We start from the raw sequence: 27,781 nt of genomic DNA, 5'->3' as shown, positions 1-27,781 counted from the left end.
AGAGGAAGAGAGGGAGAGTCCATCGCTCACACGCTCCTCTTTGCACTAACCTGCTCGGGCAATTCCTCTCCTGATGTCTTTGAGAAACTCTCCAGCGCTCTGACTGAGACTGTGGGTGCTGGCTTTAAATCGTCATCTCCTGTGGATTACAGCAGCTGGATGAGAAGATAAAGGCTTTTCTCTCCTCTTTCCTTTCTCATTCCTTCCTTTTCACTTTTCCTCCTGAAGCCAGGGTGGTTCCCAGCTGACGGGCACGATGCTGGTGGGAGCCCTGCGTGGCCTCCTGCTCCTCTGCCTGGTGGAGGAGGGCATCAGCAAAGTCAGAAGATACTACATCGGTGCAGTGGAAACCGCCTGGGACTACACTCACAGCGACCTGCTCTCTGTGCTGCAAGCGCCTGCGGGGTAAGGCTCTTTCTATTGCAATTCTAGCACCCTGCTACGTGTGTTCTCCCACCCTGGGATGCACAGCACCGTCAGCTTGGGTCCAGGCAGGCAGGTGCCTGGGGACAACCTGGCAGGGTGAGTGCACTGAGCTGCTGGTACAGTTGGGAATGGGTGTTTCTGTGCACTGGGGAGTCACTAAGTGCAACCCCTGATGTACACAGGTGGAATAAACCTGCAGAGAGAGATGCAGACCTGCTCTGCGCTGCTTTATCTTAATGCCGTTTGCCTGTGACCCTTTAAAGTCTGTGCCCAGAGCCAAGGGCAGGTTCTCCAGCCTGTGATTTCTCTTCTGCTCTGCGTCCTGGGAGCTTTGGGGAGATGCGAGGGGAGATGGGGTCCCGTGCCTCCCTGCCTGGGGGCTGCAGAGGGAGGTTGGCTGTGCCCCCCTGACATAACTCAGAGCAGCAAAGGCACTCCACTCTGTCTGCCCCTGGTAAAACCCCGCTTTAGTTATTTATGTCTTTGTGTACATTACATTGCTGGGACTGACATTTTTCCTTTGGGAAATGAAAACAATTTTTAGTGTTTGCTCAAAGAACAGCGACAAGAGGGAGGAAGGCAGGGTGGTTTTCCCCAAATTCTTTGGAGTGGGAAGGAAAAGTGGCAGTTGTATTGCTCAGGCATCAGGATGGCGTTGTCTGGAGACACAGCTGGCTTGGACACAAATGGCTGTGAGGGGGCTGTTGTGAGCTCAGCATGGGGAGCAGAGCTGGATAACTTCATCCCCTGTGGACCAAGCCGTACCCCTTCCCTCTGCCACATCCCCACCCCCAGGCTCTGTGCCGGGTCGATGGCAGCCCACGGCCCCATCTCAGACCCATACTGGCTTGAGCAGCGGGGAGCTGTGGTCAGGCACTGGAAACCAAGGTCCGGTGATGAGCCAGGTCAGCCTGACTTACTGCCGTAGTCACTGTATCAGAGTCGCTTTGTTTTTTCCCCCCTTTGGAAAATTGCATCCGGCACCCCCTGTTTTACTAATGCCCCCCCTGCCCTGCTTTTACTAACATTGCGCTCAGATCCATTAGGCTACGGTGGCGGTGAGGTCACTCACGCCGTTAATTCAACCCTGTGGCTTTCCATTTTGGCACTGTCTGTCATGACGTGCTCGCACGCCGTTTCTGACCCGGGAGTGACTCAGGGACCTGGCTGTGCCCTGGGGATGAGCGGGGCATCGGCAGGCAGTCTGAGGTCACTTCTCTAAAACGGGGAACAATAACTTTGGCTTTCTCAGAGGGACTTGGTGGCATGCTCCGGAGATGTAGGGCATGCCAGGGCAGCACGGCTCCTGGGGGAGCCATGGTAGGAACGGGGGCTTGCTTGGCATGGCTGTTCCCAGCTGGATGGTGGTGCCTTTTCCCTGGCCCTGGCAGCCTCAGCCCAGTTCCCCCCGTGCAGGGAGGGCACAGGCCAGGCTGGGGAGAAGGGGCATGTAGGAGTGAGCCAGGAGAGCGTAGAGGAGCAGAGCTGGGGTGCCTCTGAGCTGTGCTTGAGGTGTCTTCTGCTCCACCCGTTCTCCCTCATGGTACCAGGATCTCATGGCAGCCTCCAAGGCTGCGCCTCCCGGCTGGACCTCCAAAACCCCTGCATGCATCAAGTGGTTTCTCTGGCACGTTTGTGGAAAGATCTGCCAAATGAATGGGCTACGGCGCACCAGGCCAGAGCTGCTTACGCCTTCCCCATGATTTAAGTTTCTCTCCCTCCCAAACGTAACGCTAGCGGCAGGGTCAGAGCCGGGACCAGCGTGTCCCATGATGGCCCCAGGGAGCTCAGCTCCGGCTCGGAGCTGGCGGCCACATAGCAGCAGCCTGTGTTTGAGTGCTTCGGCAGCGCAGGGTGTTTACCTTGGCCGTCTCCGGGCTCCAAGAGATGAACAGATAGTGCGGCTAACAATGCTGATCGAAGGCGCCAGGAACTTGTCTCTCTGCCTCAGCTTCGGCCGCCGTTGGGGTAGGAAGTCCATGGGGACCACAAGTGCAGAGGACGGGCCAGAAGCACTTGGATCAGAAGTCCTCGCTCCGGACTCTGCCTCCTTGTCCCCTGCCAAGGCTGACAGCCTCTGCCGTGCCAGCTGGGACCCAGCGCTGAGCCCTGGTGTCACCAAGTCTCCCCCCAGCCATGCCCCCACATGCCAGCAAAATCTCCCTGGCTCCAGAGGATTTCTGCCTCGTTTACTGCAGAATTACCAGGACCAGACCCTCATATCTCAGGGATGTGTTTTTGAAAGCTGGGCTTTCTGCACGTTAGAGATTAAGGCACAGCTTCCCGACTGTGAACACCCCAGTGCCAGCGACCCCACGGCACTGCCACCTCCCAGCCTGGGGTCACCCCGGAGAGCAAAGCTTGGTCCAGACCCTACTGCCATCGAGCCAAGAGTGATAACGGCCGGTGAGCAAAGTCAGCTGAATGCCACGGCCCTGCTCCCTGGGGCTGTGTCTGCTGGGGGCTTCCTGCCATCCTGAATGCGGGGTTATAGCCGTGGTGGGAAAGGCAGAAGCTGGGCACGTGTGGGGTTTTTGTGGGCATCTGTCCTGTTCTGTCCCCGGGGAGGGTGAACCCCGCTCTCCTCGCAGCATCCTCCGGCTGCAGGTGGCTTCCAGCCGGCGGTGTGGGGCTGAGTGTGCGTCGCCCTTTCCCAAATTTGAGTCACTCCTCTTCCTCTTGAGGAAGAGCGCAAAGGGAACCGCTGCTTGAAGGAAGGCTTAGTCAGAGGGGGAGAGCAATCCTCCTTCTTCAGAGGGAAGAAAATAACACCTGGCTTTTGCTCCAAACAAAACAAGACTGGAAGCAGTCTGTCTGGTTACTGGAAATGGTCTCAGTCCCAGGGCTGATAAGGCAGCCTCTAAAATCCCTGGAGAAATTAACGGCTTTTTTATCCTGATAAACGTGCTGTATTCCTTCTGGAAAATGAATTTGTGAAGCCGCTTACAGATAGAAAGTGGCCAGTGGAGATAAGTGGGGTGTGAAATACGTTCAGGGTTCCTTTATCCTCCTGCTGCAAGGAGTAGTTTTTTAGGGGCTGGCTGCAAATCCCAGTTCGTTCAGAAAAGAAACAAATGGGGGGAAGTTGCTCGGAGCACAGAGCGAACTGCCGCGACCTGCCACGCAGCCTGGCACAGTCTCTTTCCCGGGGGAGCTGGGGAGGATGCTCGAGGTTATATGTGATGTGATGTGTCTGCCACACCTGAAGGTGCTGGAGATGGTGTGGGGGGTGGCTGCGGGGCAGAGGCCACCATGGCACTGCTGTCACAGCACTCCCAGTGCCCTGGGTCTCTGCTGGCAGGGAAGCACGAAGATGGGCAAGGTACGAGGCAGGAGGCTGGCAGTGATGCCCGTGGTGCCCGCTCCCGGCTGCAGCTGGGTACGGTGCTGTGCCTCCTGCCATTGTGTCTTCTTCCATTGTGACTAACACCGTTGCCCCTGTACGCAGCACTCGTGAGGCACCACCTCGAGTGCTGTGTCCAGTTTTGGGACCCTCACTGCAAGAAAGACATTGAGGTGCTGGAGCGTGTCCAGAGAAGAGCAACAAAGCTGGTGAGGGGTCTGGAGCACAAGTGTTGTGAGGAGCGTCTGGGGGAGCTGGGGGTGTTCAGCCTGGAGAAAAGGAGGCTGAGGGGAGACCTTCTCGCTCTCTGCAACTGCCTGAAAGGAGGGTGCAGTGAGGTGTGGGTTGGTCTCTTCTCCCAAGTAACAAGCGGTAGGACAAGAGGAAACATCCTCAAGTGGCACCAGGGGAGGTTTAGACTGAATATTAGGAAAAACTGATAACTGAAAGGGTTATCAAGCATTGGAACAGGCTGCCCAGGGAAGTGGTGGAATTGTCATCCCTGGAGGTATTTAAAAGATGGGTAGATGTGGTGCTTAGCGATATGGGTTAGTGATGGTTTTTGTCAGTGTTAGGTTGATGGTTGGACTCGATGATCTGAAAGGTCCCTTCCAACCTAGACAATTCTATGATTCTATGATTAATCACTGCCATGTTGTCATCCGTGAGCTGAGCAAAACATTTCCAAACACACCTGGTGGTTGCCAGGAAATCCAAAGGACACAACAGGGTGAGTGATCACCAGGGATGGCACAGCACAGGCAAGCTGGTGGGGAGGGGAGGAAGAAGATGGCTGCTGCCCATCTGTGGATGGGGCTGCACAATCAACCTTGGATTTTCCTTCCTCCTGCAGCGTGTTGGGGCACCCAGGCCCACGGCCCCCGACGCCTGGTGTCCTTCCCCAGTACAGGAAGGCTGTGTTTGTGGAGTACCCTGATGCCTCGTTCACGCAGCCGAAGCCCAAGCCAGCATGGATGGGTATGAAGCACCTGCAGCGCGATCAGCCTTAGCTCTCCATGACAGTGGCCAAACTCATCCTGGGATGGCTGCTGGCAGCTCCTCATCCAGGAATGGGAAAACACCTGGGTCGAGTCCCAGTACAGCAGAGCTGCTGGGCTTGGAGGGAGCCTTTCTGGTGCCAGAGCATTTGATGCTGCTATGCTACTTGAGGGACAACTGGAGGTGGAAAGTCCAGACCCTTTGGGGCCCATGGCTGGGTATGAGCTGCCTGACCCTGTTGTATTCCTCCCTTCAGGTCTCCTGGGCCCCACCATCCGAGCAGAAGTCTATGACAAGGTGGTCATCACGTTTAAGAACCTGGCCTCCCGCCCATACAACATCCATGCTGTCGGGGTGTCCTACTGGAAGGCATCGGAAGGTGAGTTGGGCAATAGCCACATGCTGCAAGCCCTCTGCAGCATCTCCTGCTCTGCTGCCTGCCAGGGGGGAGCACGTCCCACCCTGACGCTGCTATTCACGTCCCTCTACGAGGACAAATGGTCACAGAGATGGCTTAGCCTGGGGGAACAACCAGACCATGCCCAGCCCAGAAATGAGCTGAGATGAGCAAACAGCACAGAGCAAACCCATATCAGTTACAGAGATAATACGTAGGTTAAACAGGAGGTTGGATGCTTAGGGCCAGGATCACTGTGCCCTTCAGCGCCAGGGCAGGTGGTGGGTGCACAGCCCAACCATCAAGTCTCTGGCACAGCTCTGCTCACTGCCCTGAGACCAGCTATTGCTGGTGGGAGTTGGGCTGGCCCCGGGGGCTGGGATGGAGAGAGGCCGTGCATTGGGTTGGGGGAAGAGGCATTTCTGTAACCACGGTGTGTTGGGGATGAACCTTCGGTGACATCTGGCTGCTCCTTTGGCTTTAGGTGCAGGGTATGAGGATGAGGCCAGCCAGGCAGAGAAGGAGGGTGACAGGGTGGATCCGGGGAAGACACACACGTACATCTGGGAAATACTGCAAAACCAGGGTCCCACGGATGGCGACTCACCGTGCCTGACCCACTCCTACTCCTCCAACACCGACAGTGTGAAGGACATCAACTCCGGTTTGATTGGAGCCCTGCTCGTGTGCCGACTGGGTAAGGACAGCACAGGATGGAGACAGGTCACATGCAACCTTGAATGAAGAAGCAGAAAAATCAAAGATCCTTTCCAGAGGCTGAACATGGCAGTGGAGTCAGTAAGCTTTGGTCAACGGCAGCACTTTTGGGGTTTGGCCCTTTCCTCAAAGAGTCCCTTCCTAGTGCAGGAGCAAAACACACTTTGGATTTCCCTGTTGGGGAGTAATCAATTGCTTCTTTCCTTTGCAAGATTTCAGACTACAGATGAAATCTTTTGCCTTGTATCTGAACCTTATCTATCCATACGGTGAATTGCTATGGAGGCATAAATGTTTGTCTTTCCTTCAGAGCTTCCCCAAGCTGTGATCGTTCAATGTCAGCCAGGGTGCTTTGTCAAACAGGGTTTTGTTGGAAGAACTAGAGGGAAGTTTGTATGAGCAAGGGTTAAGGATCAGGCAGGAGAGAGGTAGGACACTTGGGGCACTGCCTGGTCCACGGTACCTGTGCCTGCTCTCCTTCCTTCGGTAAACACGGAGGTGATGAAATCCTGACTGTTAATACTTGCTGTTTGCAAGGCACCGAGAAGTGTACCTAGGGTGGGATTGGTCACCCCTGGTTGAGCTGTCTCCTGGAGGTAGTTGTCCAGACCCCTCTGTAGTCACTGGAGAGGAATGGGCACGAGTCACGTCCTTCCAGGTCTCTGTCTGCAGGCTCCAGTGACTCACCAGGAGCAGTTTCTTCACTGATGAGCGAAGTCTAGACAGAGACAGACCATTGTGTTGATGATGAGGCTAGAGAAAATGGGCTCTTCCAGGTGACTAAGTGGATCCTGAGAGGGGAATGCAGCACAAACCGACCTTTTGATGCCTTCTGGGGCCAGCTGCCTCTCAACCATAGGCTTTTGGGGACTGGAAGGCTGGAAACAAAGTTGTTCCAGTCATGAGACAACAAAAGCAATCCACAGCCTGGCCTCGATTTACCAGTTCTTGGCGGGTGCAAAGGGAATTCCCTGAGAAGACAGGCATGGTGCTTGCTGACCTTTAAAGAGATCCATCCTGTGGCATCTTGCAGGGACCCTGACGAGTGATGGGAACCAGAATGTGCAGCAAGAGTTTGTGATGCTCTTCGCAGTGTTTGATGAAGGTAACTACTCTGTTGACTGGTGTCGGACCCTGAATTCAGCCTAGTCCGGGGCACATGCCTTGGCCATGGTGTGAGCGTAGCTGCTCAGCTCCCACACTGTCTCCCAAGGGTTTGAGCCTTGTACAGCTCCTCCAAGCAACGTACTCCTGGTGCAGTACTGCCACTCCTTCTGTGCCCCCGGTGCAGGGAGCTTGCAGCCCCCCTCGCCCATCCCATGGCCTGGCCTTGTTCCCACCCCACAAGGCCAAAGCTGTGGGGGAGTAATGACCTGTCACGTGCAGTGGTCACCACCACATTCATGCAGAGCCGTGGCCAGGTCTGCTGTGGATTTCCAACAGGCACCGCACATCTAACCTCCCTCGATTTTGGGTTTCATACTGTTTCACCCCAGTTGCAAGGTTTCCTTTTTCTTTGAAATGCTCTCAAGTAAAAGCTGACTGCGTCCTCCCCTCTCCACAGGGAAAAGCTGGTACTCTGAGCCTGGCACCCCGGCAGCTCACAACAGGACAGAGCTGCACACCATCAATGGCTACATCAATGGCTCGCTGCCTGGTGAGTACCAGTGTGCCGGGGACAGGGATGGAGGGCATGGGAGGTGCTAGGAACAGGGGTGTAGCCAGGTCTGTAAACTCAGGGTGGCTTGTGAAAGGATATGAGAATGGACATCAAGAGGAGTTTCCAGGTGATGGATGTGTTGGGCTGTCTTCACCCCAGAGGGACTATCGCATCTCAACTCCTTGATCTGCCTTGCCCATTTAGAGTGGGGCAGGACCTGTTTTCCGGCTGTCTGTGCAGCTGTTGTCCTCGGAGGTCTCCAGAAATAGTGCTGGTAGCAGAGAGTTTCATCTCTTGTAGCTCTGTGAACAAGGATGGAGGTAACATTGAGGGGAAATTTCGGTTCCCACTAGCCTGGCTCTGACAACACACCTCTGTAGGATTTGGGGAATAGAATCATTTAGGTTGGAAAAGACCCTTAAGATCATTGAGTCCAACCATAAATCTAACACTGCCAACTCCACCCCTAAACTATGTCCCTAAGTGCCACTTCTACACATCTTTTAAATACCTGTAGGGATGGTGACTCAGCCACTTCCCTGGGCAGCCTGTTCCAGTGTTTGATAACTCTTTCAGTGAAGAAATTTCTCCTAATATCCAACCTAACCCCCTCCTGGTGCAACTTGAGGCCATTTCCTCTTGTCCTATCACTTGCTACTTGGGAGAAGAGACTGAGCCCCCCTCACTACAACCTCCTTTCAGCTTGTTGTAGAAAGTGATAAGGTCTCCCCGCAGCCTCCTTTTCTCCAGAAAAGCAAAAGAAAGTGGTCTTAGTGAAGACAAAAGTTGGCATTTTCTAATGTTCTTCTGGGATAAGGTCCAGAGCCACTTGAGAGTGAAGAATCTTCAAGGCAAACTGGGAAACACTGTCAGGAGAGCCATTACCATCAGCAACCTTGGCGAATCACACCCTGAAATTTCCCACCTGGGTCTGGCCGTTCTCTAGTAAAAGGCAAAAGCAAAACTCCCCTGAATTCCCTGTCATGGTGGATCCATGGAGCTTAAGAGCTGAGTAGACCTCATGGCCAGCCGCTGTGTCTGAACAGTGCATTTTCCCTCAAGAAGGTATCAACCTCCACCCAGCAACTTCCAGTCTGGTTGCGGGACCTGGCCTGAGAGGTGTGTGATGGAGAGGTGGCAATGGAGAGCTGAGGGCCTCAGGACGGAGCCTCCACCCTGTCTCCTCCAGGGCTCTTGGGATCTGTTCCAGTCACCTACTGCACTCAGTGCAAAAAACAAGTGCTTGACTCTGTATTTGACTTTGTTTGGCTTCAGCTTCCAGGAACTTGTTCTTGTTATTCACTTCCCTGCTACTTTACAGAGCCCTTCAGCACACACTAATTTCTTCCCAGGAAAATATTTTTACAATGCATTCAAGTCCTCTCCCATTTCCTACGCACGCTGACCTCTTTGAGTCTCTCCGAAGAAGGAATTTTCTCCAGCCTTCAAATAATCCTGGTGACCTCTTTCTGCCCTTTTTAGGGTATTATTTCAGCTACTGCTCCAAATGCAATGTTTTAGTATTAGGCTTGCCAGTGTTGTGATCACACAAATTATTCCCCTTTCCAGTTCCGGATTCCCATATTTATAGAGTCAAGGAGCCCATCTACTTCTTTTGCTACTGCATCCCACTGTGAGTTCCCATCAGCATGCCTCCCAAAGCCCAATCCAAAGTCCCTCACACTGTAAATCCAGTCTCATCTCAGGGGGGTGATGTGGCCTGCGCCTCTGTTTTGCTCAGACAGTACACGTTCACATGCGACTTCTCCAGCTTGAAACCACCACTTTGCAGGGCAGGAGACTACTCAGCACGTGTCAGGCTCTGACTCCATGACACCAAGAGTGGGGACAAGGGATGGGCACAGTGTTGACTCCTGGGTGCTTTCCTTCTCTCCTGGTAGGTCTCACACTGTGCCTCAAGAAGCAGGTCCACTGGCACGTGATCGGGTTGGGCTCTGGGCCAGAAGTCCACTCCATCTTCTTCGAAGCCCACACATTCCTGGTGAGAGGCCACCGTCTCAGCAGCCTAGAAATCTCCCCTGCCACATATCTCACAGCCCAGACCATGCCAGGAACGGCTGGCTGGTTTCGGATGTTCTGCCAAATGCTGTCTCATCAGCAAGGTAACATTATTCTGCAAGAGCGTGGGGGAAAGGACATTTAGGGGATGGCCTGGGCTCAGCATTATGCAGTGCTGCAGGTCCAAGGCCCCTCCTGCTCCATAGTGTTACATCCATGTGCAATCTGGCCTGTGACCAAGATGGCATAGGTTGACCCATGTGATGGCCCATTTGATGGGGACAATAGTGGAGAGGACATCTCCCAAGTAGAGCCTGGAATAGTGTGTGCCTGTGCTGGAATGTCCATGTGACCCTTTCTGCCCGGCTTGTCTGAACCCAGCTGGCATGGAGGCCATTGTGAAGGTGGAGGAGTGTCCAGAGGAGCGCGTGATGAAGATGGGGCAGCTGTCAGATGAGCCAGAGGACATGGATTACCCTGAAGACGATGAGGAAACTTATCATGTGATCCAAGTGCGCTCTTTTGCCAAAGAGAACCCTGTGACCTGGACTCACTACATCGCGGCTGAGGAGATGGACTGGGACTATGCCCCTGTGAAGCCAGTGTCTCTGGACAGGTGAGAGTGGGAATGTGTACCCACGAGGCTGGTCCTCGAAGCAGGACAAGGATGGTCTTGGGGAGGCCATGGGGAGGCCATGGGAAGGCAGGACCTGGCTTTGCTCCATTTTACCAAATATCTTACGGAGGCATTTGTCACCAGGGCATTTGTCTCTGTTGCCCAGGGGTCAGCCTCTTCTGAGCAGGTAGTAGTGCCTGGTGACCCTTCTCACCCTGCAGCCAGGGGGCCCTGCACAGCCAGGACATGTGCCTGTGGCCCCAGAGTGTGGGTCCCCTTGCCCTGTCTGGAAGGTCCTGCTCTAGATGGCAGAGGCAATTAGTCCCTGCTGCTGCCCCACTTCTTGGAGGGAGAGGTGATGCGAGTGCGATATCTCAGCAGAAGTATCTTAGTCAGCACTGCATGGCGACGACACTTGTCACCAGTCCCGACGTCACTGCTGACGCAGGCTGTGTGGGCTGGGGCTGGCTTGGTAGTGGAGTCACCAGGTTGTGCTCTAGATGGGGATGTCAGACAGCAGCTGCTGGAGCAAGGCATGTGGGGCAGAAATCCCCACCTGGAGAGGTGTCCTCTCCAGCTTAGGGCTGGCCTTGTTCCTGGGAAGGAGCTGGGATGATCAAGAAAAGGCAGCTGCTCTGTTGCATACTGGGGGTGTTCCCTAGCACAGGACAACCCGCCAGGCTCTCAGCTCTCACAGCCACCACTTCCCTCCAAGACAGGGCAGTGTCAGCCCAAGGCTGCTACTGTGCAACCCAGTTGAAGCTTTCTCCATTAAAGAAGCACTGAATCACTTGAAACCTTATTCCCCAGGATGCACATTGTGATTGCAGGGATGGGTGTCCCCACTGTGCGTTGGTAGTCCCCGGGCAGCTGTGTACATCCTTGGATGATGGAAGGTCTTATTCTGGTTCTGACAGTGTCCCTCATGGCCATTTGCTCTTTCTCTGCCTTGCTCTTTCTCTGCAGAAACATCACGAGCCTGTTCCTGGAGGCTGGCCCTCAGCGGATCGGTTCAAAGTATAAGAAAGTGATGTTTGTGGAGTACGAGGACGCAACCTTCAAGAAGCGCAAGGTTTCAGATCAAATGGACAAGGGAATCCTGGGGCCTGTCATTAAGGGAGAGGTTGGAGATCAGTTTAAGGTAAGAGAGAGTTTGCTTTCCACAAAGGGGGACTGGAAAGGGAACTTCAAATCTTGATGCTGTTCCTCCAAGAGCTGTTGCTCTTGGTTTGTGGCTAAGGTCTGACATAAGTCCTTGAGGTGCTCTATCATGTTTGGTAATGCCCAAAGTTCACCAGAAAGGCAGATGTTACTGAAAGCTAAAGCTAAATACTCTCAGTGAGATCAGCAGAGATGCACAGGATGTGGCCCAGTCCCCTTGATCTGACTTCATTGCAAGCGTCTTAGGAATCTTGTGAATTAATCCATGACAGATGGCATCCAGCACCTTCCTCTGAGGCAGGAGCATCCTCTCACCCTCCACTCTTCTCCATCTGTGTGCTCTTACCATACAGTATTGGGGACTGTCACTTGTGTCTCCCCCAGTGCCTCTACCGACCACTTGACTTGTTTGCTGCTAGGAGGGATGGGATGGTTTCCAGGAGCTTCACATTTCTGCTCCCTGACAGGGGTTCTCTGTGTAGTTGTGGGCACGGAGCTGAAGGTAACGCCTGTGGCAAAGCCCCGACAGAGCTATTTAGAGAAATAAATGAAGGGCTTCATGTGGTGAAGTGCGGAGCACTTTGAAGCTGTTGATTGCTGTGTCTTGGTCCTCTGAGGCCTCCTGGATTGACAGACATGTTCTGTCTCATATGCAAAGTGAGGCTAAAGACAGCAACTTTTCCTTTAATAAATCTGATACTTTCATGCCCTCCATAAAATGAGTATCTCCCAGATAAATGTACAGTGTACATCGGTAGAGAAATAAACAGTCTTTTCTTCTATTCTGACTCCTACTTTGTGGTCCCAGACACATCTGTGTTCCTCCCTGTTGGACACAGGCAGGTAGCCGATCCCAGAGCACTGCTTGCCCAGCGTTTCCCTCCCTGTGAGGACACCAAGGGCAGCCTCAAGGGCTCACAACATTCAGAAAGCATTAAATGCTCCTGCTGGCTGTCCTCCTCATTTCAGATCGTGTTCAGGAACCTGGCAAGCCGACCGTACAACATCTACCCTCACGGCCTTACCAGCATAAGGCCATACCATGCCACGAAGTCCTCTCAAGGTAAGGCAGGCCATGAGAATTTGGGACATCACTTGGCCACTGCCATTCTTCTGGGCCAGGAGAGCATCCTGCAGCCCATGGTAAGACTGGTTGTCCAACCCATCCATCCAAGCACCTGAGACCTTCAATTCTGGAGGTGATGATTTTTGGTTCATGTTCCCCTTGGTGCCATGTAACCCTGCCTTTAAGGAAGGCCTGGATGATGGCTGGAAGAAGGGGCATTGTCAGCCAGGGAGCTGGGACCATGTTGTTTGGTCCATCTTGGAGGCCTCCACTTTCTGATGAGGCAGGAACCACCCTGGTTTGCCAGTTTGCTTACAGTCCTCATTCCCTGGGCTCCCCCCTGCCCTGCTTTCATGCGGGGCCTTCGTTATGACTCATGCTCTGCCTCTTGCACCTTCCCGGTTTTTGCTCTGGGATTGTTGAGTTACCAGGTCCCTTTCTCAGAGCTGCTTTCACGCCCTGCCATCGTGCTTCCAGGATCACGACTTGTGAAAGGTCATCCCACATCCCACCAGGGAAAAACAGTGCCCCATCCCTCTCCCCTCCTTCTCTCTGCCCTTTCAGGAGCATCACAAAGATGGGAGCAATTGCAGAGGCTGGACAAAACCTCCTCTGCTGCAGCAGAAATGGCAGAACCGGGTCGGCAGCAGCTAATGAGTTCAGTAAACCAGGTCAGCTTTGTGACCTGTTACTATCTAAATTAAGGTTTTCCCTCAGGAGAGTCAAAAGGGCAAAGCAGCCCCATCGGCTGGCAAGGCTGAAGGCGTCAAGCCACACAATGGAGCTGGGAGCCCCGTCCCTGCCCCTCTGTCAACATCCCCCAGCCAGACATGGCTCACCAGCTTTGCCAGCAATTCAACTCTGTGAAAGCGGGCAAGTCATGGTCCTGGAGCCACAGGAATGATGATTTTTACGGGGAGTATGAATAAAAAGAGCTATTCCTACCCCGACTGACACAAGCTTTGCAAACCATGCTCTTAAAGCAGCTCAGCTGGGCACTTGGAGCAAAGAAAGGTCTTTTCCTAAGGCTACGTCAGTGCAAGATCCTGATGAATGCTCAGAGGATTTATTTGCATTTGAGTTTCCCTTCAGTTCCTTCCAGATGTTCTTGCTTTTTTTATGGTCTAGCTGTGTTTGCTTAAAAATCTCTTTGCTTTGTTTTTCACGCATTTCCGCCCTGGCCAGCTCCCTACTTTCATCTGCAAGTCTGTACCTTCATCTCTCGGCAGCCCAGAGCCCGGACACAGCTAAGACTGGGCAAATTTTCCAGTTTTCAAGAGTTCAAGGGCTTTCAAAATTAGGCATGTACCTCTCCATCCTCACCTGGTCCCAGGCGCAACTTTTGTCCAGATCAACTTTCCATGCTAGCAGCCAGTGTCCCATCCCGGGGTGGGTGTGGGTTTGGGCAGTTTTCAATGCAACTTGTGTGGTCAGGAAACCTCCTTCCTGATCTCTTTTAAAAAATGGGATCACCCCTTTCTGGAGCAGCCCAGACCTAACTGATCTGCCCTTGGGCTGTGTGTTGTCAGGTAAGGATGTGAAGGACATCCCGATCCCCCCTGGCCAGTCATTCACCTACAGCTGGAGAGTCACTACTGAGGATGGGCCAACACAGGCGGATCCTCGCTGCCTCACACGTTTCTACTACAGCTCCATCGACCCAGTCCGAGACACGGCCTCAGGCCTGATTGGGCCCCTCCTGATCTGCTTTAAGAAGTCCATGGATCAGAGGGGAAATCAGGTGGGCCCCTCCTTTGTTGCCTCAACTGCCAGGCTGAAAGACTGGAATAACTGAAATATTTGGGTAAAACCAAATTTGTCTGTCTCCTCAACCCTACCGTCAGTCCCAATGCCCCCGCTTTTCCCATCCTCCCTTGCGTGCTCCCTTCTCTCCAAACCCTGACCTTAATGCCAGCGAAATAGCAGTAAACTGTTCCCCAGGCACCCAGGCTAAGACCTGGCAGCTACACTGAGCCCCAGGGGTGCTCTGATCAGACCTGATCAGAGAGATAACTGCTTCCCTCTCCACCTTCCAGATAATGTCAGACAACACGAGGTTCGTGCTGTTTTCGGTCTTCGATGAGAACCGCAGCTGGTACCTGGAGGAGAACATCAAGCGGTTCTGCACTGACGCAGCCCACGTGGATACCCAGGACCCCCAGTTTTATGCCTCCAACGTGATGCACAGTGAGTGTTTGGCCAGGGGTTCCCTGCAGACAGTCCCTCATGTACTCCCTGCAGCCCCAGCAGGCATAGGCTCATCCCTGCCCCAGGGAACATGCTCGGCAGCCACGGGGGAATCAGGTCCTGATGAAATGTTTCACCCCTGCTCTCTTCCAGCTATTAACGGCTTTGTGTTTGACAACCTCCAACCAAAACTCTGCCTGCATGAAGTTGTGTACTGGTATGTCCTGAGTGTTGGGGCCCAAACAGATTTCCTCTCCATCTTCTTCTCTGGAAACACATTCAAGCGCAACATGGTGTTTGAGGACGTTCTTACCCTTTTCCCGTTTTCTGGAGAAACGGTCTTCATGAGTTTGGAAAAGCCAGGTTAGTAACATGGGCTATTCTATAAACCTTGGGGTTGGCATCACAGCAGGGATAAGTGAGCACCTCCAGCCAGGTCTCCGGTGCCCAATCGCATTTTGGCAGCTCTGAGAGCAAAGGGATGCACAACCTGCTGGAACAGCAAAGTGAGAGGCAACGATTAAATCCTTCCAGAGCTTAAATCAAATCAAATTACTGTGTTAAGGTCACACGTGCTGCCAAGCCAGTAAGCTGGTTGCAGTAAGATAAGCCCCATGGACCTTGCATCTGCACCCTTGGCTCCAAGCTCGGAGGTCAAGGGGAGCGGCAGTGCTGTCCCTGCTGTGGGTTCAGCTGCTGGTCACAGCATCCCATTTATCTCCACACCTTTGCGAGGACAGAAATCACAGCCATGGAGAAGTCCTGGGAAGGATTTCCTTCAGAGTTCGGTTTTATTTCCCCCCACTCAGCATTTTTTCCTTAGCGTTTCAAAAGCAGGGCCGTCAACCATTTCCTCACTCACAGAGGAACCGGAGAATTTACCATGTGATTGCAAACAGTGATACGATGGTCACCAGCGCTGCACCCTGAGCCAAGCTGACAGGGTTTCTAGATACCCCAGGAGGCTTTCTAAAACCCAGCCAAACGTTGCGTCCGTTTGAGCTCTGATTTTTGCCTGCTGATGCGAAGCAGCCGAGCAGCTCGGCCAGCACCAGATGACAGCTCTCTCCAGCGTCAGAGCCTGGTTATTACACACCTCCTCACCCACTCGGCGCCTGGAGAAGAGGCACTCGCTGCGGGGAGCAAACGCGTTGGCCGGGGATGTGAGCAAGAGGCAGCCTTTTCATTTCTTTCTCCTTGAGTGGGAGAGACGTGACGACAGTGTCTGGGAGAGAGGTGTATTTGACAGCACCAGCATGTCTTTGGGGGTGGATTATGGTGATTACTCTGCTGCTGGCAATAATCCTGGAGGCACTGTGGGTTCTCGGTGCATTAACTGTTCTCACCAAGCTATTGTTGGGGCCTCGCGGGTGCGTGTAGCCTGGTAAACTCTCACAGGAGACACCGGCCCTGCTGATGGTGCTTGTCAGCACTGGCTCTGACGTTGTGAGCAACCCTGATGTCCTGTGTATCCAGCTGTAAGATACTCCAGGGATTATGAAACCACGAAATCTCTACCACGAACCGGAGGCTGCCTGAAAATACAGGTTGCATTAGCAAGGGAGTGGCATAGGGATGGCAGATCTTTTGATTTCCCACTGTAGTGGCCTGATGGTGTCCTCTTGTCCTCTCTTGAGACAGGCGTCTGGACGCTGGGGTGCCTGAATTCTGACTTCAGAGACCAAGGGATGCGTGCCAAGTTCACAGTCTTGCAGTGCCAACAAGAGCAATACCCTGATGGGGAAGATTATGTGGATTTCGAGGATGATGATGAGGATACCATTGACTTCCAACCCAGGAGCTTCTCTAAAAGAAAGAGATGGCGCAGGCCATGTGTGAATGAGCAACTGAACAATGTCACCTCTTCCAGAAATGAGACAGAGAAGCCAAGATTGTGCTTGACAGAATCCAGCCATGGGGCCCTCCTGAGCAATGACAGGATTTCTGATCCCTCTTCTAATGGCACATCCACACTTTTAGGAACAATCCCACATCCACCTGATATTTCCATGTCTTCTCTGACAGAGACAAACTATGAGCCAGTGTCCTATGAATCCTTCCTGGAAGATGAAGAAGAATTGTCAAAAGTCATCAGCCAGGATGAAGCTTTTGGGCCTCTCCCACCTGGAGAACACTTGGTGAGTTCCAGTGGAAGGGTCCATGGTACTGTGATCTCAGAAGAGAGTCAGCAATGGCTGGCCCAAACCACACCAGCTCCAGAAGATGCTCTGGCAGGAAAGAAGGTGACAAAAATCTCAGAGGTGCAGGAGACAGTAAAAAGGACAATGGTCCAGTCTGGTGGTACATTAGAGATCCTGGAAGCAGAGCCTCAAAAGACAGCTACTCATGCAACAAGCTTGTGGGACTCAATTGCTTATGCTGCTAGCAAAGCTCCTCTTCAAGAGAATGGGAGCTCCTTTCACCAGAATGACCTGGAGCTCAATCTGGGACTTCAGGACACGTCTTCACAGGGTGTTGAGGAGAAGCTGCTAAGAGGGCCTGATAAAATGTCCTTAAATCTATACGAGTCAAAGGAGACAATCAATACAGAACTGGCTTTAAGTACTGATCATAATTCTTCTTCCACACTGGACAATCTTTCTGCATTTTCAAATGAGACAGAAGACAACAGGACTTCTCGTACTGTGGTTCACAGTCACACCAGAGAAAGCAATTATTCATCAAATGAGCTAGATGCTAGGCTGGAAACAAGACCTCACGAAGTCGTTTTGCAAAGCTTTTATGACTCTTTTGAAGGAAAAAATGTTTCTTTCTCAGACCTAGGACCCAGCAAACCTGTACAAGAACAAATCCTCACAGATGATGGTAACTCCTTGCATGCAAAAAGTAGCATGGAACAAGAAGCCAGGGAACTTGCCAGAGGCACAAGCCTTCTAGAAACCACATTTGCACACACCAATGACCTTGAGCCTTCCAGCTATATAATGACGGAGGAGAGGGATGAATTAATCTTGGAGGAAGTGTTTCAGGATGCTACAGCTGCCAAGGAATTGCCAGAGGTGGACAATCTTGCCTTTCCTGAATCGAATGTCGTGGCCAATGACACAAGGCCATTCCCAAATGCTTTCTTAACCAGCCCTGAACAGTTACCAAGACATAGAGCTCCAGCCCCGAGCGTGAGTGGTCCTGACTGGAGGCCTCGACAAGCCAGGTCACTGGAGAGCAGAGGCATGATGCATGGTCTAGATCTTCCCAACACCAGCTGGCCTGGCCGCAGGGAGCCCCTCTCTGAGGGTAACAGAGCAGAGCAGGATCTGGCCAGCCAGACCCCCGAGACAGCAGTGAATAAGAAAGCCTCAAAGGTGTGTGGACCTCATTCCCCTTTTTGCAGTGCTCGCTTCCAAAAGAGGTCCCTGATATCAAGCAACACTTTGCCTGAGGTGATGGTGGACCAGCAAATCCTGGAAGAAAAATCAAACATGGTTGAGGAGAGACTACAGCCGGGCAGGGATGCTCCACAGGCTCTGCTTGGAGACAGTGCTGATGAGATGCATCCTGAGGAGGGGAAGCCAAGCACCGATGGGGGTGTACGGAACAGCAGTGAGGGGTCTCAGCGCGGTGGACTCTCCTTCCCCATGCAGGGAGCAGCAAGGAGCGAGGCGGTGATGGCAGCAAGCAGCTCAGAAACTCAGGCTGCTGCTGTGGCTGCAGACCTGGCCTCAAACTGGGACCCGATCTCCCTGAGGGCAGCGGGACACGCTGGGGGCTTGGGGAGCCCAGCTTTGGCCAAGCGGCAGCCAGGCAGAGGTGCTGGCTGGGGGGCTCTGGGGAGCGAACAAACTCAGGGGAGAAGCCAGATGGAGGAGGAGACAAACTCTGTGGAACAGCTGGGTCAGTTCAGCCCTCAGCCTCAGCAGCTCAAGGCCAATGCCACGGAGGACTACGTGCCTGGGAGCATGTCTAGGCAAAGCCCAGAAGAAATCCCTATGGAACCAGCCTCCAAAGAGAACTATTCCCTGTCTCCCAGCAGCCCTGCTCAAAACCACAGCACTACCGAAAAAACAGTCAAATATGTGCAAGCCAGTCCAGATGAATGGCAGGTACTCAGTGGGGGAGATGTCCTCAGAGAAATTGGGAAGAGAGAGAGCCAGGGCCTAGGAGAGCCCAAGGAGGATGGCGAAAGCAACAGCACAGCTGGGCAGAGGAACCATGCCCCAGGACATAGGGAAAGGCTGGCTCTGGACAACGGGACCCATTCCGGCCCCTCAAGGCCAAAGGCTGACAAGCTAGACTATGATGACTATGGTGACACAGAGCAGACCATGGAGGATTTTGACATCTATGGAGAAGAGGAGCACGATCCGCGTTCCTTCCAGGGGGAGGTACGGCAATACTTCATAGCAGCGGTGGAGGTGATGTGGGAATACAGGAACCAGAGACCCCAGCACTTCCTAAAAGCCACGTAAGTGTGACTGTCCCTCATGTATTCCTCCTGCACTGCGTGACATGGCTTGGTGTGTGAGTTGGCATGTCCTGGCCGGGCAGGATCACAGGTCTACAACTGTACGACCCAGCCAAGCAGCCCAGGGCAAGGATGCTCCCAGCACCTTCCCTCCGCTTGGGGAGTTTTGTAACTCCATCAACCTTGAGCTTCCTTGCAAGTGGGTTGGGGATGCTCTAGGCTCTGCATCAACCCTGCCCTGCAGCAGCCCTGCCACGGCTGTCCTCCCCGTGGGACAGTATCACCTGACTTGCTTAACTGCCCTCATTCCAGCAGGGACCCCTGGAGCGGGAGGAGGAAACCTTTCCGGCAGTACCGCAAGGTGGTTTTCCGAGAGTACATGGATGATTCCTTTACGCAGCCGCTGCTGCGAGGAGAGCTGGACGAGCACTTGGGCATCCTTGGGCCGTACATCAGGGCAGAAGTTGAAGATGTCATCATGGTGAATTGAAAGTTCCCGTTTCCTATAAAACCTGAAATCCCCCCGTTGCTGGCTGTGCTCGGCCAGAGGGAGTGCTGAGGTGGGCCTGCAGGCTCTGCAATGCTTGTGGCTTCTAATTCAGGGCTTGGGAGCAGGAGGTGCTCCATTGGCACCCTGGGTGGCACCAGGTTGGGAGGCAGAGCCACCATTCAGAGGAACCTCAGTGGCTGGAGGAATGGTCCAGCAGGAACCTCAGAGTGTTCAGATGCAAAGCCCTGGAGACAAGACATACCCAGCCCCTGTAATAGCACAGCCTGAGCAGCTCCTGAGGTCCATGGGGAGCTTTTGGGGTGAAGGGATTGTAAACAGGGTAATGAGCTAAGCAGGGTTCAGTACAGCTTCTTTGGGTGCTCTATACGAGGGCAGGCTTGGGCTTCCTGCACTACCAAAGGTCCTTTTAGTGCCGACCTGAGGAACAGATGAAAGACTCTTCTCCAGGCTCAGGACTCCTGTGCCTGGAGAAGTTGCTCAGTTTTCACTAAAGTGTTCACCAGGATGGATTCAGCACCTTTGGGCTCCGGAGACAGTAGTGTAGCTGACCTTGCTCCCATTGAGCAAGGAGAGGGCCTCATCCTGCTGACATGTTTGGGTGAGCTTTCTATTGGGGATCACACTGCACAGCCACAGCTTGTGGTTCAGCAGGAGTTGGCCACTGCATAGAATCATAGAATCATTTAGATTGGAAAAGACCCCTGGGATCATCAAGTCCAACCACCAACTCCACTCTACAAAGTTCTCCCTTACACCATATCCCCTAACACCACATCTAATGAGTCTTAAACACATCCAGGGATGGTGACTCCACCACCTCCCTGGGCAGCCTATTCCAGTGTCTAACCACTCTTTCTGTGAAGAACTTTTTCCTAATGTCCAGCCTAAACCTCCTCTGCTGCAGCTTGAACCCATTCCCTCTTGTTCTATCGCTAATTACCTGTGAGAATAGACCAGCACCAACCTCTCTACAGTGTCCTTTCAAGTAGTTGTAGAGAGTGATGAGGTCTCCCCTCAGCCTCCTCTTCCTCAAACTAAACAGTCCCAGCTCCTTCAATCGCTCCTCATAAGATTTATTCTCCAGGCCCTTCACCAGCTTCGTTGCCCTCCTCTGCGCTCGCTCCAGCACCTCAATGTCTCTCTTGTATTGAGGTGCCCAGAACTGGACACAATACTCAAGGTGTGGCCTCACCAGTGCTGAGTATAGGGGGACAATCACCTCCCTCCTTCTACTGGTCACACTATTTCTAATACAAGCCAGGATGCCATTGGCCCTCTTGGCCACCTGGGCACACTGCTGGCTCACGTTCAGCCTCTTGTCAATTAGAACCCCCAGGTCCTTTTCTGCCAGGCAGCTCTCCAGCCACACTTCCCCAAGCCTGTAGCGATGCATGGGGTTGTTGTGGCCCAAGTGCAGGACCCGGCACTTGGCCTTGTTGAAGCTCATACCGTTAGCATTGGCCCATCGGTCCAATCTGTCCAAGTCTCTCTGTAGAGCCTCCCTATCCTCATGCAGATCAACACTCCGGCTTAGCTTCGTGTCATCTGCAAACTTGCTGATGAATGGGGCATGAATGCATGGGGCCCAGCTGGAGGTCGGGGCACCAGGGACATGGCAGACTCCTTCCCACCAGGTGGCTGGATCCAACCCCAGGGTTCAGGGCACTCTCAGCACTGTACCTAGTCCCCTCCCACACTCCCTTTGCTTTCCCTTCCCTCTGCTGCAGGTTACGTTCAAGAACCTGGCCTCACGACCCTTCTCCTTCCACTCCACGCTACAAGCCTACGAGGAGACGCAGGGTACAACGCAGGGTGGAGAGGCGGTGCAGCCCGGCGAGCTCCGGAGGTACTCCTGGAAAGTCCTGCCTCAGATGGCACCCACCACGCAGGAGTTCGACTGCAAGGCCTGGGCTTACTTCTCCAACGTGGACATGGTAGGTGGGAGCCTGCTCCATGGGGCAGCCCGGGAAGGAGGGATGGGCAGCACGCCTGGGTCCTGGCTGTGAGGTCAAGGCTTTTGCTATGGTGCTGTGCTGAAAGCAGCCTGTGGCTGTGTAGATTCTCAGGTGTCTAATACAGTGATGAATGCATGACGGTGCTTTCTCTTCTCTTCCCTTCTCTAATTGTTTTTTTTTCCCCCTTTCCCCAGTTGTACCAACTTATGAGACTTGTAAGGAACTAGCATTCTGCAGTCCCCTCTGCTAAACGTAGCTGAATTTGGCCCATGGGTTCCATTGTGAGTGGGGTAGGGACTATTGAACAGTTGGACAGACAGACACCACTTCTCTTGAAACCACGTGCAAGCTCTTCCTGCACAGCCTTTCTTAGCTGGGGGCAGAGCGAGGATCCCCCAGTGAACCCAGCACGTCCTTCCCACCCTGCATGTGCCGTGCCCTGTGCACGAGTGGGAGCCAGGCCTGGGATGCAGACAGGGCCGCTGCTTTCCTCCCTGCTGTGCCGCTTGCGGGCATCAACGCTGCCTCCTGCTCCGAGGCAAACCCTTCTTTCCCGGTTCCCTGGCAGGAGAAGGATCTGCACTCGGGCCTCATTGGGCCACTGATCATCTGCCGCCGAGGGGTGCTGAACTTCGTTTTCAGGAGGCAGCTGGCTGTGCAGGAGTTCTCCCTGCTCTTCACCATCTTTGACGAGACCAAAAGCTGGTACTTCCTGGAGAACATGGAGAGGAACTGCCGCCCTCCCTGCCGCATCCAGCAGGACAACCCTGACTTTAAGAGAAATCATTCCTTCCACGGTGAGGACCCTTGCCCTTGCCCTTTCCATCCCACAACCTATACTGGGAGGGAAAAATCCTGAAGCCTTGATCCGCTCCTGACCGCTGCCTTTCCCAGCCATCAACGGCTACATGAGCGACACACTGCCTGGGCTGGTGATGGCTCAGCAGCAACGGGTCCGATGGCACCTCCTGAACATGGGCAGCACTGAGGATATCCACTCCGTCCACTTTCACGGGCAGCTGTTCAGCGTCAGGACCAGCCAGGAGTATCGCATGGGGGTCTACAACCTTTATCCCGGTGAGATGCAGCGCGGGCACCATGCACAGCCCAACTGCCGGGGCTTCGTGTCCATGCCCGTTAGGAAGTGCCAGGCCTCTGGGTGGAGATAGCAAGGAGGGGGAATGGGTCTGGAAGGGTCTGGCTCTGTGTTTGCACAGTGCTTGGCACGGTGGCATCCCATTACAGCCAGTAATTCGCCTCTGCTCTGCTCTCCGTTCCTGGCCAGGTGTCTTCGGGACGGTGGAGATGTGGCCCTCGCATGCCGGGATCTGGCGAGTAGAGTGCAAAGTGGGAGAGCACCAGCAAGCCGGGATGAGTGCTCTCTTCCTCGTGTACAACCTGAGTGAGTGATCCTCTTTGTGCCCTGGTGCGCTTGCTGCCATGGCTGCGGCCAGCGTGTTTTTGAGCTCCCTGTCCCCCAGGGCTCTCAGCATTTCCCCTGGGGTGGCCCAAGTGGGGTCTTCTGAGTTTTCACTCTGAAATAAAGTCACGACTTCAGCCCTTGCCACTCTACAGACCCCAGCAGAGAGCACAGCTGGGGAGGTGGTTGGGGTAAAAGCTGGGAGACCAGCTTCATTTGCCTGCAAATATTTATCCCCAGAGCTCTTGTTTTCCAAACCTGAGTGTCCCTGGACCTCCTGTAAAACGCACTTACCTGTGCCTGCCCACACTCTCGGGACCACGCAGTGCCCAGCTGCCTAACCGCGTGTCTCGAGGTAAACTGAGGCACGGAGTGATGGCAGGAGGCAGCGAGTGACACTGCCTGAATACAGGTTGCTCTGCTAGAAACAGCCCCAAGAGCAACTGCAAAATCCAGGAAACCTCTGACTCCATTCACCCCACAACAACATGTTTCCACCTCACCATAAGTAAGCACTGGGAGAAGTGGTTTGTGAGAGTAGTATTTTGTCACACAGTGACAGTCTCTCTCCTCTTACCTAAAAGAGTATTAAATGTCAGGCAGAAACTGTTTCCATAAGTTAAAAATCTGCTTAAGATTTCAAATTCGCATTTTCCCCAGGAGCATTTGCCATGCAGCGGAGATGCCAAGATGTGACAAGTCGCTAGTAATAATGGTTATTATACGAGACAAACAGCCCTGTGCTCAGCAGACCAGAAGAGAGACGCAGGGAGACAGAGGTGTCAGGCAGACTTTCCTTTAGCGACGTGATATTTGTTTTTAAAAGATGCTGCCTAGCAACAAAAAGGCCCAGGAGCAAGACATGGGTATAAGGAAGAGACACTTGTCAGCATCGCTGGGAGATCGGGACATGGGAATGAGAGGTCGGGGGCTAGGGGACAGGAGTTTGGCAAGAGGCTGCTGTGCCTGATGCTGGGAATTCTCTGCTGCTGTCATCGGGGTTGGGAGCACGAACTTCCAGCACCCCTAAAATTCAGGCGTGGTTGTGGAGGCATCTGAAACCCACTGCTTGGCGTGAGACAAACAAGCATGGGGGCTCCTGGAGGCTTGAGACAACCTCCCTGAGCCTGGAGGCTACCACCCAGCCTAGGCTTTTCCTTCAAAAGCCTTGTTATCTAATCAGCTCTCCCTGTTCCTCACCCTCATTCTCCCTGTTTCTCACCCTCCTTCTCCCTGTTTGGCTGCAGACTGCCGAAACGCCCTCGGCCTGGCCTCGGGCCACATTGCAGACTCTCAGATCACAGCATCGGGGCAGTATGGTGAGTAGGGGTTGTCACTGCAAGGAAAGCGGCTGAGGTTGGGGCAGCTTCAGCCAACACAATTCACTTGCTTGCCAGCCCAAGGTTCTGCTGCACCAGGTCCCTGGTAGAGTCCTTCCTCCATCCATGCCCATGTCAGCGTCCCACTCGGGACCTGGAGGTGCCTTCCCACATGTCTGGCCCATCATGCCAGTGCTCTGCCACCCTGCACGTGGCTACTAAACCCTAGGGTGATCCTCAGGCTCTATCCTGTGGGTGGACTTCTCACCGCCTCAGGCTGGGCAGCGCCAGGGACCAGCAGCACCCTCATATTTGTGTGCTCTCCTCGCAGGGCAGTGGGCTCCTTACCTGGCCAGGCTGGATAACACCGGTTCCATCAATGCTTGGAGCACCGACAGCAGCAACGCCTGGATCCAGGTAAGAGGGGCCCTGAGGCTGGAGGCACCACTGGGGACATCGCAAAGGCATGCTGGTGGCTGATGCACTGTGCAGAAGGACCTGCGCGGATGGCCAGTGTCTCCCCAGCTACGTCCTGCTACTTCCCCTGTTTCCCCTCTGGGAGGGGAGCTCTGAGATCCTGATGGCAGTTGGTCTGGCCATGGCTGCTGCTGGCCTGACCCCCAGATCCATTCTCAGTGCAGCAGAGGAATCACTTGATGGTCTGGCTACAGCATCGGATTGTGCAAAACTCCCCCAAAGACCAAGTGAGAACCCAGTCTCCACCTCTCACCTTTCCAAACAACTCTCCCCTGCCCTCTCCCAGCCGTTGGCTGACTTGTGCCCTTACAAAAGATTACAAAAGATTGCCCTTACAAAATTTTAGCTAGTTTCATAACCTGTGCTCGGTTACATCACAAGGAAGCGAGTTCCACGGGTTTACAGTGCATCGCCTGAACATGGCTTGGGTTTTCCATCATGAATGAATCCCTGACTTTCGTCCTCAGGTGGACCTTTTGCATCTCATGGTTATTCACGGCATAAAAACCCAAGGGGCCCGACAAAAGTTCTCCAGCCTTTACATCTCGCAGTTTGTTGTCTTCTACAGCCTTGATGGGCAAAGGTGGAAGAAATACAAGGGGAATACCACCAGCACCCAGATGGTAAGGCAAACGGGTCTTGAGGAGAGTGTGTCCCCAGCATGGGGTCTCTTGGGGTGATGAGGGCTAGGGACTCCTGTACACAAGGCAGAGACCTCCTGAGTCCCTGAGATATTGGATTAGGGAAGAAACAGCGAGCATTCACTGCCAGGATGACTGAATCGCAGATCACAGATCTGCAAGGGACTTGCTGTCTGTGTCCATCTGTCTCATTTTAAATTGACTGAGCTATTTCTTTCCACGATCCCACGTGGCTGTGAGATCCACCGCTTAACGTTGTGTTGCCTGTTACTTAGAGCTAGGAACAAGATTTTGCCTGAATATCTTTTTTGACCCCATTGTGCAGATCCAGATGATTTGAGGGATCTCTACTCATTAGAAAAAAACACAACCTAAATATGCACAAGTTTATTGTTCCAGCAAGAGAAAGTATCCAGAAAAGCCTCCATCATGTACACCACCTGTGGCCAAAACTTTTCCCAGGTTCAGAAGTCCCAGGAATTACTTTTTTTTCTCTTCTTTTTCTCCCCTCTGTTTGGTGAAAATATAAAAACACGTTCATTTGCATGGATCCTAAGCTTCTCCTCCTCCTGTTTCTCAGTTATTCGCCCTGATTTGGCCCATTCACACTTCTTTGGTCTGAATCACATCTCAAAGCATTTCCCTGAGCTGCCATTCTCTTGTAAGGATGGTGATAAGATACAGAAGTGCCAGACAGAAATGTTCTTCTCCCCACTAATCCTGGTGCTGTCTAGTTCTCTTTCCACCGGATACAACAATCCTTTTCCTCCCCTTCCCTGCAGCTGTTCTTTGCAAATGTGGATGCAACCGGAGTGAAAGAAAATCGTTTCAACCCTCCGATCATAGCCCGGTACATCCGCATTAACCCCACTCACTACAGCATCCGGACCACGCTGCGCATGGAGCTCATCGGCTGCGATCTGAACAGTACGTCCCACCTCTGGACACCGAGCACCAAAGCCGGGGCTTGACACAATGGGGTGCTGAGCGCCAGCCCCCCGTGTTTCAGGATTCCCCAGGCATTTGTGGAGGGGGAAGGAGGAGGCCGGAGACGGCATTGAGGTGTTGGGGGAACAAAGCTGGAAAATCTCATTATGGTCTTAGAGATGGCAATCCCAGAGGGAGAGCATGGGGCCACCTCTCGCCACCGCTTTTTCCTGCACCACCAGAAGCCTTCGGCAGCAGCTAAGCCGATAGCTGGGGGAGCAGGGAACGAGCAGAAACAGATCCTATTGGGTTTTCCTCTGGTTGTGCCACTCCAAGGCAAGACTGCTCCGGCCCACAGTGCTGCCCGGGGCAGTGGTGCTCTGGGAGTCTTTCTTGAGCTTCGCACACCACAAGGGCAGAGGAGCAAGCGTGCCCCAAGCGTGCCCCATCACAGCGTGTGCAGGGTGTCTTCCCGCTAAGTATTTGTGTCCTCCCCCTGGAGACAGTTTCTCCTTATGTCCTGGCAGATGCACAAATTCTTCACCTTCCTCCTAGATAAAATCTCCAGGGAGAAAAGAAGGTGGGACTAGTGGCGGGTATAGTTTGGTGCGCGCAGGGGCCCTGAGCAGTGCAGGGACCGTGACGCTGCAGCAAGGCACAGAAGAACCTGTAACCAGGGAAAGTGCACGGAGGGCGGCTGGGTGGGTCTGTTCCCTCCTCTAACAAGCACCGCTCCTCTCCTCCAGGCTGCTCCATGCCCCTAGGAATGGAGAACAGAAGGATCCCTGACCAGCGCATCTCTGCGTCCTCCTGCAGCAGCAATGTCTTCTCCAGCTGGTCACCCTCCCAGGCCCGCCTGAACCTGCAGGGGAGGACCAACGCGTGGAGGCCAAAGGTAGCCCATGCAAGAAGATGGCCGGGCAGGCAGCTGGGGCACGGGCAAGCAGGTGGGATCCCAGCAGGGAGGCTGGGTGCTTGCAACCTCTCCCGGCCGGGGCTGCGCGGGGAGCGTGCACAGCCACGTGCACTGGGCAAGCTGCCTGATTTAGCACCCAGCAGCTCCAACCAGATGCCTGGTAGGGAGGGCAGGTGATGCCCAGGTCTACGTGCAGGGCTAGCTTGGCTTCAGCTGCGATGAATTTGTCTTTCTCATTGCTGCTGAAGGGCTGAAGGCGGTCTGTCTTTTCCCAGAGCAACAGCCCCAGCGAGTGGTTGCAGGTGGACTTTGAAGTAACCAAGAAGGTGACCGCAATCATAACGCAAGGTGCCAAAGCTGTCTTCACCCACATGTTTGTGAAGGAGTTTGCTGTCTCCAGCAGCCAGGACGGGGTGCACTGGAGCCCGGTCCTGCAGGACGGCAAGGAGAAGGTAAGCAGAGCTGATCCACAGCCAAAGGCAGCCCATGGTCACCCCCGGGGCAGTAAGCACAGACCTTGGCAGCAAATTTTCTCACAGGATTTTTTGCAAAAGCCATGAACCAGGCTGTGCTTTTTCCTCCCTAAAGGGTTCCCAAGTGG

General features: G+C 53.7%; 1 protein-coding gene across 2 annotated transcripts in view; it reads left to right on the top strand.

The window, feature by feature from the left end:
- F8 (coagulation factor VIII) overlaps positions 1-27,781 on the top strand; it is a 28,292-nt gene continuing 511 nt past the window's right edge. The window contains exons 1-25 of one of the 2 annotated variants that reach the window (XM_074601131.1): positions 1-405; positions 4,623-4,747; positions 5,025-5,147; positions 5,650-5,862; positions 6,916-6,987; positions 7,447-7,539; positions 9,444-9,665; positions 9,943-10,177; positions 11,144-11,318; positions 12,308-12,401; positions 13,934-14,145; positions 14,441-14,591; positions 14,745-14,954; positions 16,233-19,014; positions 19,330-19,495; positions 21,253-21,459; positions 22,049-22,277; positions 22,375-22,557; positions 22,766-22,882; positions 24,148-24,219; positions 24,551-24,636; positions 25,164-25,319; positions 26,120-26,264; positions 27,011-27,159; positions 27,456-27,632. In XM_074601131.1, coding sequence (XP_074457232.1) covers positions 257-405; positions 4,623-4,747; positions 5,025-5,147; positions 5,650-5,862; positions 6,916-6,987; positions 7,447-7,539; positions 9,444-9,665; positions 9,943-10,177; positions 11,144-11,318; positions 12,308-12,401; positions 13,934-14,145; positions 14,441-14,591; positions 14,745-14,954; positions 16,233-19,014; positions 19,330-19,495; positions 21,253-21,459; positions 22,049-22,277; positions 22,375-22,557; positions 22,766-22,882; positions 24,148-24,219; positions 24,551-24,636; positions 25,164-25,319; positions 26,120-26,264; positions 27,011-27,159; positions 27,456-27,632 — 6,543 coding nt within the window. In that variant the 5' untranslated portion in view covers positions 1-256. Of the gene's footprint in view, positions 406-4,622; positions 4,748-5,024; positions 5,148-5,649; positions 5,863-6,915; positions 6,988-7,446; positions 7,540-9,443; positions 9,666-9,942; positions 10,178-11,143; positions 11,319-12,307; positions 12,402-13,933; positions 14,146-14,440; positions 14,592-14,744; positions 14,955-16,232; positions 19,015-19,326; positions 19,496-21,252; positions 21,460-22,048; positions 22,278-22,374; positions 22,558-22,765; positions 22,883-24,147; positions 24,220-24,550; positions 24,637-25,163; positions 25,320-26,119; positions 26,265-27,010; positions 27,160-27,455; positions 27,633-27,781 lie in introns of both variants that reach the window. The other variant, XM_074601130.1, reaches the window with a different exon arrangement.

Source organism: Larus michahellis, chromosome 9, assembly GCF_964199755.1.
Source record: "Larus michahellis chromosome 9, bLarMic1.1, whole genome shotgun sequence".
Lineage (NCBI taxonomy): Eukaryota > Metazoa > Chordata > Aves > Charadriiformes > Laridae > Larus > Larus michahellis.
This window is presented reverse-complemented; position numbering and strand designations above follow the sequence as displayed.